The 13,170-nt window shown below is 49.2% G+C and overlaps 1 protein-coding gene and 1 long non-coding RNA gene across 15 annotated transcripts in view; one reads left to right on the plus strand and one right to left on the minus strand.

The window, feature by feature from the left end:
• Positions 1-255: 255 nt before the first annotated feature.
• Positions 256-1,854, plus strand: LOC125172022 (uncharacterized). The gene is made up of 2 exons (XR_007154552.1): positions 256-1,222; positions 1,695-1,854. It is a non-coding gene; the product is annotated as an uncharacterized LOC125172022 (long non-coding RNA).
• A 34-nt stretch (positions 1,855-1,888) lies between these two features.
• The window catches only part of PDE4DIP (phosphodiesterase 4D interacting protein), a 220,405-nt gene continuing 209,123 nt past the window's right edge, over positions 1,889-13,170 (minus strand). For 4 of the 14 annotated variants that reach the window (XM_047869426.1, XM_047869421.1, XM_047869417.1 and 1 more), the window contains 7 exons: positions 10,477-10,698; positions 8,317-8,433; positions 7,290-7,516; positions 6,017-6,160; positions 4,816-4,954; positions 4,473-4,519; positions 2,729-2,920 (listed from right to left, as the gene is read on the minus strand). In XM_047869426.1, coding sequence (XP_047725382.1) covers positions 2,879-2,920; positions 4,473-4,519; positions 4,816-4,954; positions 6,017-6,160; positions 7,290-7,516; positions 8,317-8,433; positions 10,477-10,698 — 938 coding nt within the window. In that variant the 3' untranslated portion in view covers positions 2,729-2,878. Of the gene's footprint in view, positions 2,921-3,560; positions 3,613-4,204; positions 4,232-4,472; positions 4,520-4,815; positions 4,955-6,016; positions 6,161-7,289; positions 7,517-8,316; positions 8,434-10,476; positions 10,699-13,170 lie in introns of all 14 variants that reach the window. The other 10 variants (XM_047869419.1, XM_047869420.1, XM_047869418.1 and 7 more) reach the window with 7 other exon arrangements.

The following is a 13,170-nucleotide window of genomic DNA, read 5'->3' on the forward strand; positions in this document are numbered from 1 at the left end:
GTTAAGCGTCCGACTTCAGCCAGGTCACGATCTCGCGGTCTGTGAGTTCGAGCCCCGCGTCGGGCTCTGGGCTGATGGCTCAGAGCCTGGAGCCTGTTTCCGATTCTGTGTCTCCCTCTCTCTCTGCCCCTCCCCTGTTCATGCTCTGTCTCTCTCTGTCCCAAAAATAAATAAACGTTGAAAAAAAATTAAAAAAAAAAAGCGTGAGGACAGGACAGGGGGACAGGAAGAGCTGCACTGGGATTGTGAGGTGTGACTGGTTATAAAGTTTTAATTTGGGGGTGGGGGAGGATGGGGGCGTAGAGCCCAATGAAGTTTCCGACAGGAGTTCCATACGTTCCAGAAGGCTTACAGGACCCTGGAGGTCTGGTTAGCCTCAAGCCGAGGTTGGTTTTTGCGTCCAGCAGAGCGTTAACATTAAGGCAGTTGTGAGTTCCTTGAGGAGGTCCTGTGTCAGCTATTGACCAGTGGGCTGCAAGGTGTAAGGAAACTGAATTGCATCTCCATTTCTTTTGCCTTTCTTCACCTCATCACCCGCCATCTTTTTTCTTTCCCTTCTTTTCTGTAACATTCAAAGTCTGTTCCCTGCACACAGGCTCAGCACGTTCTTATGCAAAGTGGAAGCCACTGGTGGTCACACAGATTGTTCACTTTTCAAGAGTGGGCTGTGCTCCTTTCCCAAGGAGGGCAAGGACATAACCTACAAAAGGAAAAATATGGGAGAACCCCCTCCTCTCACAGCTACGTTTCTGTTGCGCACGTTCTCTTCAGGCACAGAGCTACTTTTCAGCATGTCACAGAGAGCAAACATGCAAGCATGGCATTTACGGCTTTCCCTCAAAAGTGATCTGTGACTGGATCCCGAGCAGACCTGAGCTTTATAGGGTGTCATAGGCTGTTGCTTTCATAAATGTCACGGACATAAAACGAACTTTGTGGAAGCACCGAGTTCTCATGAGTGCTGATTCTGCGAGCAGGCCCGGCAGCACAGGGATGGGGGAGGAATTGTCGGGATCCTGGAATAATCACGGGGCAGCACGGCCTCGCTCTGGGCTTCTGTGTCCTACTTGTTTACAGACTCGTCATCCGTTCTGCGGATTGGGCCAGCGAGTTGCTCTGTTGACAGCCAAAGGCACTCATGAGAAGACTTAAACAACCAAGTGTGACAGCACACGTGGGGTCACTCCGTCTACCATGAAAGTAGGACCCGTGTCTGCCTCAGGTGTGAGTCTTTGGATGGATCTATTTGTTACTGGAGGTGGTGGGGAGGATGGTGTTTGAGGGTTTTGTGGTTGCTGCTGTCTGTGTTGTTGAACTCTTTCTAGGAAATCATTGTGGAGCGATAGCTTTGTGTTAGGTCCTGGAAGGACGTGACTAAGACACTTGCTGAGGGTTAGTTGCAGATCTCGGTGCCACATTTGTGGAAGGACTTCCACGCTTTGCAGTTAAAGATGCTCCCTTAAAGGAAACCGACTTCATTCATACCTTTGGGTCAGTGTTAGAGAGCAATATGTTGGAATTGGTCTGTAGCCCACTTGCATCAGAATCACCTGGGTTTGATGTAAGAAATGCAGATTCTGGGGCCTCACACCAACTACATCTCTTGGGGTTAGAGCCCAGGTGGTAGCTTCTGTGACCTCCATTGCTGACTCTAAGGCTTTCCCAACCTAAGAACCACTCTCTTTTACTTTTAGATTGGGGATTCTTACACAATGATCAAAGAAGCCCAAACTTTTTCCTTTACTCCGAAGACTTTAAACACTGGACCGTGACCTTCTTAGGGACAGTGTGACTTTGCTCCTCTCTCACACTCAGCCTAGAGACGGTGCCCAGATCGGAAATAAAGCAGCTGAAGAAAAATGTTTGATTTCTTTATACACGTTTTACTTTCATAGCCACCGAAAAGACTGTGTTTCATTTCCTCTAACAGACTCTTCCACCAGTTATGTTGCCCAAAACATATCGCTATAGCGACAGATAGAAATATCTATGATACATTTATACACACAGACACGCGTTCTAAAGCACTGTGAAGACACAGACGAGGCTTTCACACAACTGGGGGCCTCTCAGGTGCCACTTAAGTATGATCACTGGGTTGTCTTACAGAGGACTCTCAATGGGCTTGGTCTGGCCACGAGTCCCAGGTCCCCAGAGAGGACTTAGTTAAAAGGGGCAAGCGTAACTAGGCCGCGGTCACCGCCACGCTTTGGAGGCCATAAACGGAAATAGGAGGCGCCAGGCTAAGTGGGACATTGCACGTGGGAAGCCACCACTTTCGCCACGTGGATTCAAAGCACTCAGGTGCTGCAGTGTAGACGGACACCCAGCCCACGCTGGCTGGGCTGAGCTGGCCCCGAGCAAGCGTACATCTGGGAGTAGTGCTGGCTGAGCCCCACTGTCCCTCAGGGCACCGCTGTCACTCGCGTGCTTTAGAACTGCTGAGGAGCTCCCGTGTGGGGACCACGCATCCCATCCGTAGGGAGCAGGGTCCTGTTTCCCCTGGGTGACCACATGAGGAAGGGCACTGAAGCGAGAAGTGGCCGTTGCGAGTTCCCAGGCCAGTGTGGCGTTTAGAAACAGGGTCACAAGGCCCTGTACAAACCGTGCCTGTTATGCTCAGGGTTAGGCCCAGGGCACCCTGGCTGGTGGTTCTCTTGATGGTGCTCCTTAACCGCAGGACAGGCTCTCTACCTTCCGCCCTCCTGCACTGGGCCACGCGTCTGGCTCCTCCTGCACCCTCCAACAGGTGTGCAGGAGTGGGCCCAGGTCTCATCAGCAGGTGGGAGTTGCACCACGGGGGGGTGAGCCCATCCTTCTTGATGCTTGAAGGATCTCTGCAGGCTCCTCTTCTTGCGTGACTCCTGGAAGGCAAGGGTCACAAGACTGGGGTGCCTGGCAGAGCCCTCAGGGACTTCACCTGGAGACAAAAGTGCAACAGGGTGAGTCCATTGTCAGGCCCTGCTGGTGGCTCCCTGAGCTGCAGTGAGCACTGGGCGGTGGCAGGGCCATGGGCTCAGTGACAGCCTAGGGGAAGGGCTGCCATCCTGAGGAACCTCTGGTGCCACCGGGTTAGAGGGAAAGCTTCCCACCACCTCGGGTTGTGATGGCCCTGCTCAGAGCCGCTGCCCGGATCCCACACTCCCTCTTTGGGACCCAGTTCACTCCCCAGTTCACTTGGAGCAAAATGATGGCTTCTGTGACCTCCCAGGAATAGAAGCGCCTAGCATGAAACATGCATGTATAGAAATAGCCTGTTGCAGGATGGATAGCACACGGTGCAGGGAAGTCCCCTGTGAAGTTCATGTCTAGCACTTAATGAGGAGAGGGAGGGGCAAGGCAGCTGGGAGCTTAGAGATCCCCTAAGTCTAGTGCCACCTCCTACAGAAGCAGGGTGGTGGACTCACAGAGACTGAGGGGCCAGCCAAAGCCACAGGGCTGGTTGGTGACAATCCCAGGATTAGAACCCAGCCCTGGGCCCTTTCCATTGTCTCTCGGAAGTGTGGAGGAAACTTCCATACAGGGGGAAGCCAAGTGGGTATGTGGGGCTGTTGGGTTACCTTTGCTGGGACAGGAATAAGGCTTTACAGAGGCCATCTTGTAAGTGTTCTTCTAAAGAGGCTCAGGAAAGAAAGGAATTATCAGAGAAAAAGGAAAGGGAATTAGCCAAAAAAGAAAAAAAAAAAAGGAGGGTGACATCATGGCCCGACCCATTTTCACACTGTGGGATCAGCTTTCTCTCAGGTTATAGTTAGGGAACATTCCTAGGAATAGGCCCAACTGCTTCTGGCAAAGCTTTGAGGTCCAAGTGAAAGGTATAGTTTCTGATTTACAAGCCATTTCCTACACTTCACGTGTTTGGTGGGCATATTTGCTAGGGAAGGTGTTAGTATTTTAAGTAAACCTACAGAATGTCTGCCATATAGATAAAATGTTTCTCTTCAAGTTCCATTTTTATTTATCATCAAATTCTCTTTTAGGTGGATAGGACCCAATGGTTTTCTTTGGGATGAGATATATCAAAGTCAAATTGCTGTCCTCAGAGCAATAGGGGGTGGGATGGACTCAATCAATTAGATGGCATCTTGGCTTTACTTTTCATGAGGTGGAAAGTGCTCCAGGAAACAGCAGAACGGGCCCCAGCACCCTCTCCCAGAAGCTCATTCAGAGGCGGACTCCCCTCTGACCTTGAGAATCAACTCACTTGCTTTCCTCGGACTCCTGACTTGGCCTACAGGAGGGAAGAAGTGGGGTGAGGAAACAAGAGGGTGACAATGTGACAAGGAACAGAGATGGCAGTGGAGGGGTTGGGAGGGGAGCTAGAAGGACACTTATTGAGGACCTGAGTCCTACAAGTGGATGGGAAATCTGGAAGGTCAGAGCAGGTCAGGGATCACCTGCAGACTCTGAAGACACATGGAGATGGGTGTGGGCTGGGCTCTGTGGCTCTGACTGGTCAGTGTCCCCCTTACCTCCAAATTTGTCCTTGCCTTCTTCAACACGTCATGTGTCCTGGTCACTGAAACAACAAAACAGCCCAACAAAGCAGGGATCACCAGCTGGGCCCATACCTGCCTTGGGTGTGTGTTCTGAAGCGTATCCTTCTGGCCACTCAGCTCAGGGTCTCCTGCTGTCCCCATGTGCCCCTCCCTCCACATCCACAATCACTGGTGGCATGGGAGGTTTGGGGATGTCACATCAGTGTGCCCCCTCCCCAAGTCTGTATGGTCACCGTCTATCCGCAGCACAAGTGGGTAGGCTGGAAGCCCCCCCACCCCAAATTCCTCTCCTGTCCCTCGGCTTGGGGGCACTCACACTGGCTGAAGATGAACCGCTCCATGGTCTCCTTCTGCTGGTTGGCGGTCTTCAGACGCTCAGCTGTGCTCTGAAGGAGATTCTCCTGTGCAGACAGTTTGGTTCTCAGTTCCAGAAGTTCCCTTTTCAGGGACTGTCCCTGAGGAAGAGAAACAGGCTCTCTGTCAGTGGTCAGAAGGCCTAAGCACCCTATGCTTTGTGGCTCTTGAAAATCGAAACTGGGATTCTATGATCTTCTCAATTATTTCTGGCCTGGGTTCCCTCCCTGAAAGCCTCTAAAACCCTCCAGCGGAGGCCCGCCTAGGGTGGTCTGGAACGGTAGGATTAGGAAGCCTCCCTGAAAACCTGGGAGCCCCACACAGAGGAGGCCTCCAGTCCTGTTGCTGAAGAGAACCTGACTCCGGGCAGTGCCAGAAGTCCTGGTGGTTGAACAAGAAAGAACCCACGTTTGGTGCTGATGTCATGTCTGGTACCCTGGCATCACAAGTATGACTTGCTAGTTGGGAATGTGACATCCAGAGAGAGAGGGCTGGCCTGAGACAGTCTGAGATTTTGTAGATATTTGTGCCAACTTCAAGATGGCAAAACACCCCCTCCCTTGGTGCTGGCATACTTAGGTCTCCTAAGGTGTCAGTGACATTAATCTGGCTTCAGAATCCCGGGGTGGGGGGCAGATGGAGAAACCTTCCTGTCCAAGGTCCCAGCAAGCAGATCCCAGGCCTCGGGTCTGAGGGCACCTGGCGGAGGTGGGGGGAGGGCTGACTCTCTGGGGCCTGGCCCAGGGATGCAGAGGTAAGCTGTGCGTTGGGATGTGGTAGGTGGCTTCTAGAGGCTGGTCCTCTCATGGTGATATTCTGTGGGGTGGCACAGGGACACGAATGTTGACACTTTCACATGCCCCTAAACTCTCAGCTCAGCCAAGTTTAGAAAGTGAAAGAAAGCGAACACTCATGGGCCACCAGGGCTCTGCTGCGCGCCCTCTCCACAGCCTCCTCTTCCGTCTTCACAGGGGGAGGAAGGAGAAGGGATGTCATCAGAGCTGTACTGCATGCAGCCAGCACAGATGACAGGTCTCCCTTGGGGACACTCCTCTGAGGAGCCTCTGTCCCAACTCAGTGTCTGGCTCCTGACCTTCAGGACCTGCGGGACGGAGGAGAGGGGTGACATCTGGGGCAGAAGCAGGGAAGGATGTGCCACTCACCGAGTTGCCAGCCGGTGCAGGGCTGGGGGGGCTTGGCAGGGCTGCTCGCCAGAACATGGTGAGGAGGGAGGCTGACTCCTCCAGTGTGTGCTGCAGGGCCTGTGCGCTGCTCCCGAGTTCATGGATGCCTTTGCTGCCTGGCACCTGGGAGAGTGGGTGAGACAGGTGCGGACATCACTGGGGCCGAGCGATCACTCTCTCCCATCCCTCCCCACCCCAGCACTCAGGGCTCAGGCTTCCTTTGTGAGTGAGGCACAGACATGGGCCTGCTTGACCCTGTGAAACCATTTTCTAACCTGGAAGCCCAGGGTCTCCACCTCAGCAGTGACCTCCAACTTGCAAGGATCATCAGAGTCCGGCTTCCCTCATACTCTCTGTAAGCTTCTAGTCCTGATCCGAGCTTTCAAGTCTAAGGTCCTTGATTTTTGCACTGGCACCACTGGGCAAAACCCTAAATCACACTTTCCACTTCAACTGGGAAGCAATTGTAGCTCCAAGGACTGAGGTGCCAGTCCCTTTACCTGGAACACCATCCTCTATCCCCCAGAGGATCTGTGTTCCCCCTAGTGGTTCCTCTAGGACCATGTGACTTTCCTTGCCTGGCACAGTGGCCCCTTCTGTGTTCATGCCCTCACAACTCAGAGGACGGCTTCTGACACTGAGCCCAGACCCGCTGTTGTACTTATTTACACGGATGTGTGGCTCCCTCTCTGGGGCGGAGCCTCCTGTGGACCGGGCTGCCCCCCATGTCCCTGCATCTCCTGTGACTCGGACAGCACAGGAGCTGGTGCCTGTTCCCCAAACCAGGAGGCACTGTGAGATGGCTCCTGCCTGCTTCCCTCCCCTGCTCAGTCTGTAGGGAGAAATCCCATGGCTGCCCGGCTTCTCGCCCCTTCCACAACATGCGGCCCATCTAGATGCAAATCTGGAATTTCCAGCCATCTGATTAAATGATTTTACTCTGCCCATGGATGGCCATGTGCCAGCATGACTGGACCAGATACCAAGCGACCAAAGGGTGCTCAGGACAGCACCCCATGTATGCCAACACCCAGCAAATACTCTACAGATGAGGATGGTAATGTTGCACAGGCATTTCTGTGGTTCTGAGAGGAAACATTGGTCAGAGCAGAGTTTATAGCAAAAATAGGGGATGGAGAAAAAAGGCTTGGCTGGGTGTAAGTAGATGTGTCCTCAGCTGTGGGGCGTGTACAGCATGGAAGAAGGGGCGAAAATCAGAAGGAGGAGCACCTAAGACCTACAACGTGATTACCTCTGTGCCCTGAGCTTCAAGGCCAGGGAAGGTGCAGGCTGATCTTACAAATGCTGCTATCTTTTTGACCAGCAGTGTGCCCTCCCCAATCTGCTGTCTTAGGGCACTATAGTCATCAATGTGGCCAATTACGTGGCGGCCATGCTTATTGGCAAAGGAACCATCAGTAGCTTCACCCTCTAGCTTGGCGGGGTTCTTCATTACTGGAGAAGCGTCCAAACCCAGCTCTGAAAAACAAAACCACAACAACATAGAATCCACAGTGAGGAGCATATCCTCAGGCCACTTCCCTCTAGAAGAGTCATCAAATAGTGTGAAAGAGGCCAGAACAGGAAAGGCACTCTGGGAAAGTACAAGCAAGGTGTGAAGTCCATAGATTTCTGAGCTCTGTATTTTTATAATCTTTCTTACATTATCTCATAATGATAAAACTGCCATGGGGCCAATTTTATCCTCATTGACAAATGAATATTCAGGGAAAATATGATTTTAATAAAAAAGATTTTAATTTCTGGTTAAAAAGACATATAAAAAACGTTTAAGCTGGACACAGAAAGCACTTTCAAGAGAGGAGGGATCACAGTGCAATGAGGCACAACAGAGCAATAGGAAAACCACAGGGGGAAGAATTATGACAAGAAAGGTGGCCACAGGGGCACCTGGGTGGCTCAGTTGATTAAGTGCCTGACTTCGCTTAGGTCATGATCTCACAGTTTGTGAGTTCAAGCCCCTCATCAGGCTCTGTGCTGACAGCTTGGAGCCTGGAGCCTGCTTCAGATTCTGTGTCTCCCTCTCTCTCTGCCCCTCACCTGCTCACACTCTCTCTCTCTCTCAAAAATAAACATTAAAAAAATTAAAAAAAAAAAAAAGGTGGCCACAGAAGGTGCAATGAGTAGGGCTAAAGACCTTGGGACCCAGGGAGAAAAATCTCTGTAATCAGATAATGTGTCCATTAGCAACCAAAGGTTACTTGCATTAATAAAATTTTCCATCATCAGTCCCTGAATCCTTCAGCTGCCATATTTACCATTTGTCCTATTGAAGATGGCAGTCTCCGAGCCAGGAGCAGCAGGAGAAGAGCTAGGGAACACGAGAGCTGGAGAATTCATGCCAACATCTCGGACTGGAGGGGAAGCAACTGGATCTAGGGTGTGAAGACAAGAACAGTTCTCAGGGACCCTGGAACGCACCGCTCAACAAGCACACACACAGCCTGGTCTTCGCCAGTGGAGATCTAAGGCAGCGAGGCTCGCCGCTTACACAATCATCACCCACAGACCATGATCGTAAGTAACAGCAAACAAATCCCTTAGTTTGGAACAAGAACGTGTTCTTTTCATGGAAGCGTGTTCCATGAGAAGCAACTTCTGGTTTGAAAAGTTCTTAGGTACATTTTTCTAACCTGTGTTTTGCATATAACTTTGTATGCAATGTCTAATACAATGTCTTGTAACTACACATAACTAGGCATATGTATATATATATATATACACACATATATGTGTATATATATATATACATGTATGTATATGTGTATATATATATATATATATATGTAGCATATGTGTTAAAAAATACTGAATCAAAGAATGAATGGAGTTGTGGGTGATTAAACTCAGCATTCCAACCCCCATTCTGATGCATCAGTGCTGGGAACAGTGTAGTAGGATGAGAAGAGGAGAGACAGAAGTCATGATGGGTTAGAGATGCCCTCCCGGAGACCAGGCAGCAATCCTGCGGTGGAGAAACTAGAAGATATCATAGAGAAGACAGGCACAATCCTGCTCAGGCTTAGAGCCTGCTCTCCAGCTCAGGCCTCTGTGATGGGTGAGGAGCAGGAGCAGTGGCTGAGCCAGTGGCACTGCATCCAGGCTGGTGTTGTGGGGACACAGTGAGAGGGGAAAGCCCAGTAGGAGGGCAGAGGGGGAGATATAACTGAACACTACAAGCATCGTGACAGCCTGACTGGAGCCAGACAGCCACCTACTGTAGCCGAGCTGTTTCTATGAGCCGTGCACAGTGCTTGTGGTCGACATAATTAACAGTCGCCACACGTGATCTTGGAAGCATCACCTTCATTTGACAGATGAGGTCATTGTCTAATCAATGAAAATCTAGCAGGACCAGGGTGGGGGGCAGGGGAATGAGGATTAACATGCCCCAGGAAGAGCAGGCATGAAAGTTTGAAAGCTCAGCTTTAGATAATCCTGAGCAGAAATGGCTCCTATAAGAATACAATTGAAAATACACCATGGAGGGGAGAGGAGATGATGAATTAAGTGGTGTGTCACAAGGAAAGAAAGAAGAGGAAGATAAAATAATGTGTTCAGATGGGGAGGGGCAGTATTAACACTCAGATTGAAGCTGGGGGAAGAGAGATGTATGAAGGGCATTGAGAAGAGGGAGACAGCTGGTGAGATGTATCTGGTAGGGCAGACATGGCGGACAGGAGAGGCGGATGACAACCACCTTCCCACAGCCAGGACTGCCTCAGGGACAGGAACGTTTTCCACACCCTGAATTCCTCTAAAACTAGGGAATGGGAAACCAGGCTAGGGATCTGGGAAGGCCAACGATACCAAGACGGAGTATATGTAGTGAGGAGGAAGGACAGAGGCTGGAAATCAAAACATCTGGTTTGAATCCTACGTCGGCCTCCGCTCCTACCAACCTTAGTGTGCCAGTTAATGTCTCAATGCCGGAGTTTCTCCGCGTGAAATACAGAGAGTAAGGCCGCCCCTACCTCGGATGAAATTATTTGAAAAATTGTTCGAAAACTCATGGTAAATTTTAAAGCACTCCACAGATACAAGGAATCGATGTCATCTGTTGACTGATTCTTACTCCGCCAGGCACTTGTAAGTTATTTCATTTAATGCTCCAAATGATCATACAATTTATATATGACCATCATCCTCATCCTGAAGATGAGGAAACTAAGGCTTAAGTACCTGGGGACTTAAAACACTTTGCCTAAGGCAAGCAACCTATATGTGGCAAACTTGGGAATCTGAGCCAGGTGTGAGCCTAAATCCCATGCCCTCACCCAAGGCTATAGATCGAACCACCTCCGATTTCACCCTGATCCTAAGGGGCGTGGAAGTGGTAAGATGGTCCCTTCCACCACAGACATCCTGGCGACTGGCCCCACCAGCTGCCCGCCTCCTGGTCCCTTTTTCCTTCCTACCTTGGAAGAGTGGCTGCTTGTTTCCAGAGTCCTCCTGGTTGGCAGAAGGACTGAGGCGGGCTGTGCTCCCCCCGCCATCCAGCTGGTGTTCCAGCTGCAGCCGCAGACAGTTATTCACCTGGATGCTCTGCTCCAGCTGCCCTCGCAAAGCTCGGATCTCTGCCACCAGGTGGCTCAGGTCACTGTTCATAGGGACCTGGTGACAGGCATCCCAGGTGGAAGCTGAGAGAAGAGAGAGGAGGGGTCTGGTGGCACCGATCCAAGCATTTCCAAGCGTTTGTCAGAACGCTAGTCTGGGACGTTCCTTTCTGCTCAGGGTCCCAGGCAACATATCTGTGAGGGAGCTGCCACTCTTCCTCTGTGGGGCCTGGCACACGCTAGAATACCACGCACTGGGATCTCCCCAAGGCTCATGTGGCCCATGCCCCATGTACATCTACAGAGCCTCTGATGGGCAGATGAGGTCAAGCCTGGTTTTTCACCTTGATAGTGACTCTAGCCCTGCAGGCCAGAGAGGCAGGGTCTTCCAAGATAGGGCGTCAACACTGGACTAGAGATTCAGTCACAATTCACTGAACTGTTCGGCTTCTCCATGTGTTTTTCAACCTCCGTTTACCACGCATAGTCTGTTTCTTCATACTGGGGATGAAGAGAGCTGAGAAATATTCTATAACACCACAATCTCTTATCTGAAACTTTGAATCCAAATATATTTCAAAAAGTAGAATTCGTTTTGGTGTTTAGGAAGGCAGTAGGATTCATATACCATATATCATATAGCACACGCACCCAGTTGCATGGGTCACGGGCCTTAGTCAAACACATTCCTATTTCTGCAATGAGCTAGGTGAATATTCTCACTGAGTGGGATAAGTAAAGGCTATGAATACCCTTTTGGTCAGTTCAGACATTTCATGACCAAATGAGTAAATGAGAAAGAGTTCAATTCACAGCCCTCATTGGATTGCAGAATTAAGGATAAGAACTTATGGGGCCTTAGTAGTAGTGGCTTTGAAATGACTCCTAAAACACCCACAAAAAGGGAAAAAGGCATGTAACTGGATGGGGTCAGGATGGAGTGGTTTCCAGATACTAACTCTGAAGTTCCATGAAGCTCCTTCCTGTCTTTCTTTCCCTAAATCCTAATTCTCACAAAGTTTTGCTTCTTTTTAAAAAATGTCATCCATCTATCCATTCCTCTTTATCTTCCCCACAGCACCTTAGATCAGACTCTCATCAGTTATGTACCCAGACAATCGCTGCGCCCATTCAGGAGGTTTCCCTGATTCTACTGTCTCCCGACTCCAGTGTGTCCCATCAGTCCTACCATCTAAGAGTTCTGTTCCCATCCACTACCTACCTATTTTGCTTGCCTCATTTTCTATCACCTGCTACATAGGATGTAAACTTCCACTCTACCCTGTAGGTCTTCTATATACCGGCAGCTCTCGCATCAACTGACCTGACTTCTCACACTCCCTGATACAAAGCTCTCCATAGGCAGGTTGGACCCAATGCTCCCATGGGTGCACACAAGGTATTCTCTCAGCCTGCAGTGCCCCTGATATGTCTACAAGTGCTGGTTCACCTTCTCATCAACAAACTAGGAAATCCAATCAGGTTTGATGAAAATTCAGATTTGGCTGAATATTGAAAATTTCATATTGCTTAAGAAATTTTTTAAACAGGAAAAAATTTAGAATTGAAAGGCTTAGAAAGCCAACATTCCATCCAAAGCAAGAGCTGCTTCTATAGGATCCTTGACAAATCATCCCTTTCTTGGGAAGCTTATTCCTTCACAAACTAGCAATTCCATCACCGGAAGGCTCTAGGGGTAAGGAACACATAATTATGTAAGTCCAAATTCCACTGCCTTTGACCCTTTGACCCTTGTTAAGCCCTCTGAAGGGACACCAAACACATCAGCTCTTTTTCATCTGATAGTTCTTCAAATATTTAAAGCCAGTTTTCATCTCCTTGTGATCTCTTCAGGCCTAAGATTGTTTTGTTTCTTCAACCAGTTTGAGATTTCTGGTCCCTTGGTATGGTGGCCCCTGTCTTCACTGTGCTCCCTGGTTTGTCAATGTCCCTTTTACAAGATGGCACCTCATTATTTATTTATTAAATTTTTAATTTTATTTTTTAAAATTTACATCCAAATTAGTTAGCATATAGTGCCACAATGATTTCAGGAGTAGATTCCTTAAGTGCCCCTTACCCATTTAGCCCATGCCCCCTCCCACAACCCCTCCAGTAACCCTCAGTTTGTTCTCCGTATTTATGAGTTTCTTCTGTTTTGCCCCCCTCCCTGTTTTTATATTATTTTTGTTTCCCTTCCCTTATGTTCATCTGTTTTGTTTCTTAAAGTCCTCATGAGTGAAGTCATATGATTTTTGTCTTTCTCTGACTAATTTCACTTAGCATAATACCCTCCAGTTCCATCCACACAGTTGCACATGGCAAGATTTCGTTCTTTTTGATTGCTGAGTAATACTCCATTGTGTATGTATGTATATATACATATATATACATATATATACATATATATACATATATATATACATATATATATATATATATATATATATATATATATATATATATACACACACCACATCTTCTTTATCTATCCATCCATCGGTGGACATTTGGGCTCTTTCCATACTTTGGCTATTGTTGATAGTGCTGCTCTAA

The sequence above is a fragment of the Prionailurus viverrinus genome, chromosome C1 (assembly GCF_022837055.1).
Source record: "Prionailurus viverrinus isolate Anna chromosome C1, UM_Priviv_1.0, whole genome shotgun sequence".
Taxonomy (NCBI): domain Eukaryota; kingdom Metazoa; phylum Chordata; class Mammalia; order Carnivora; family Felidae; genus Prionailurus; species Prionailurus viverrinus.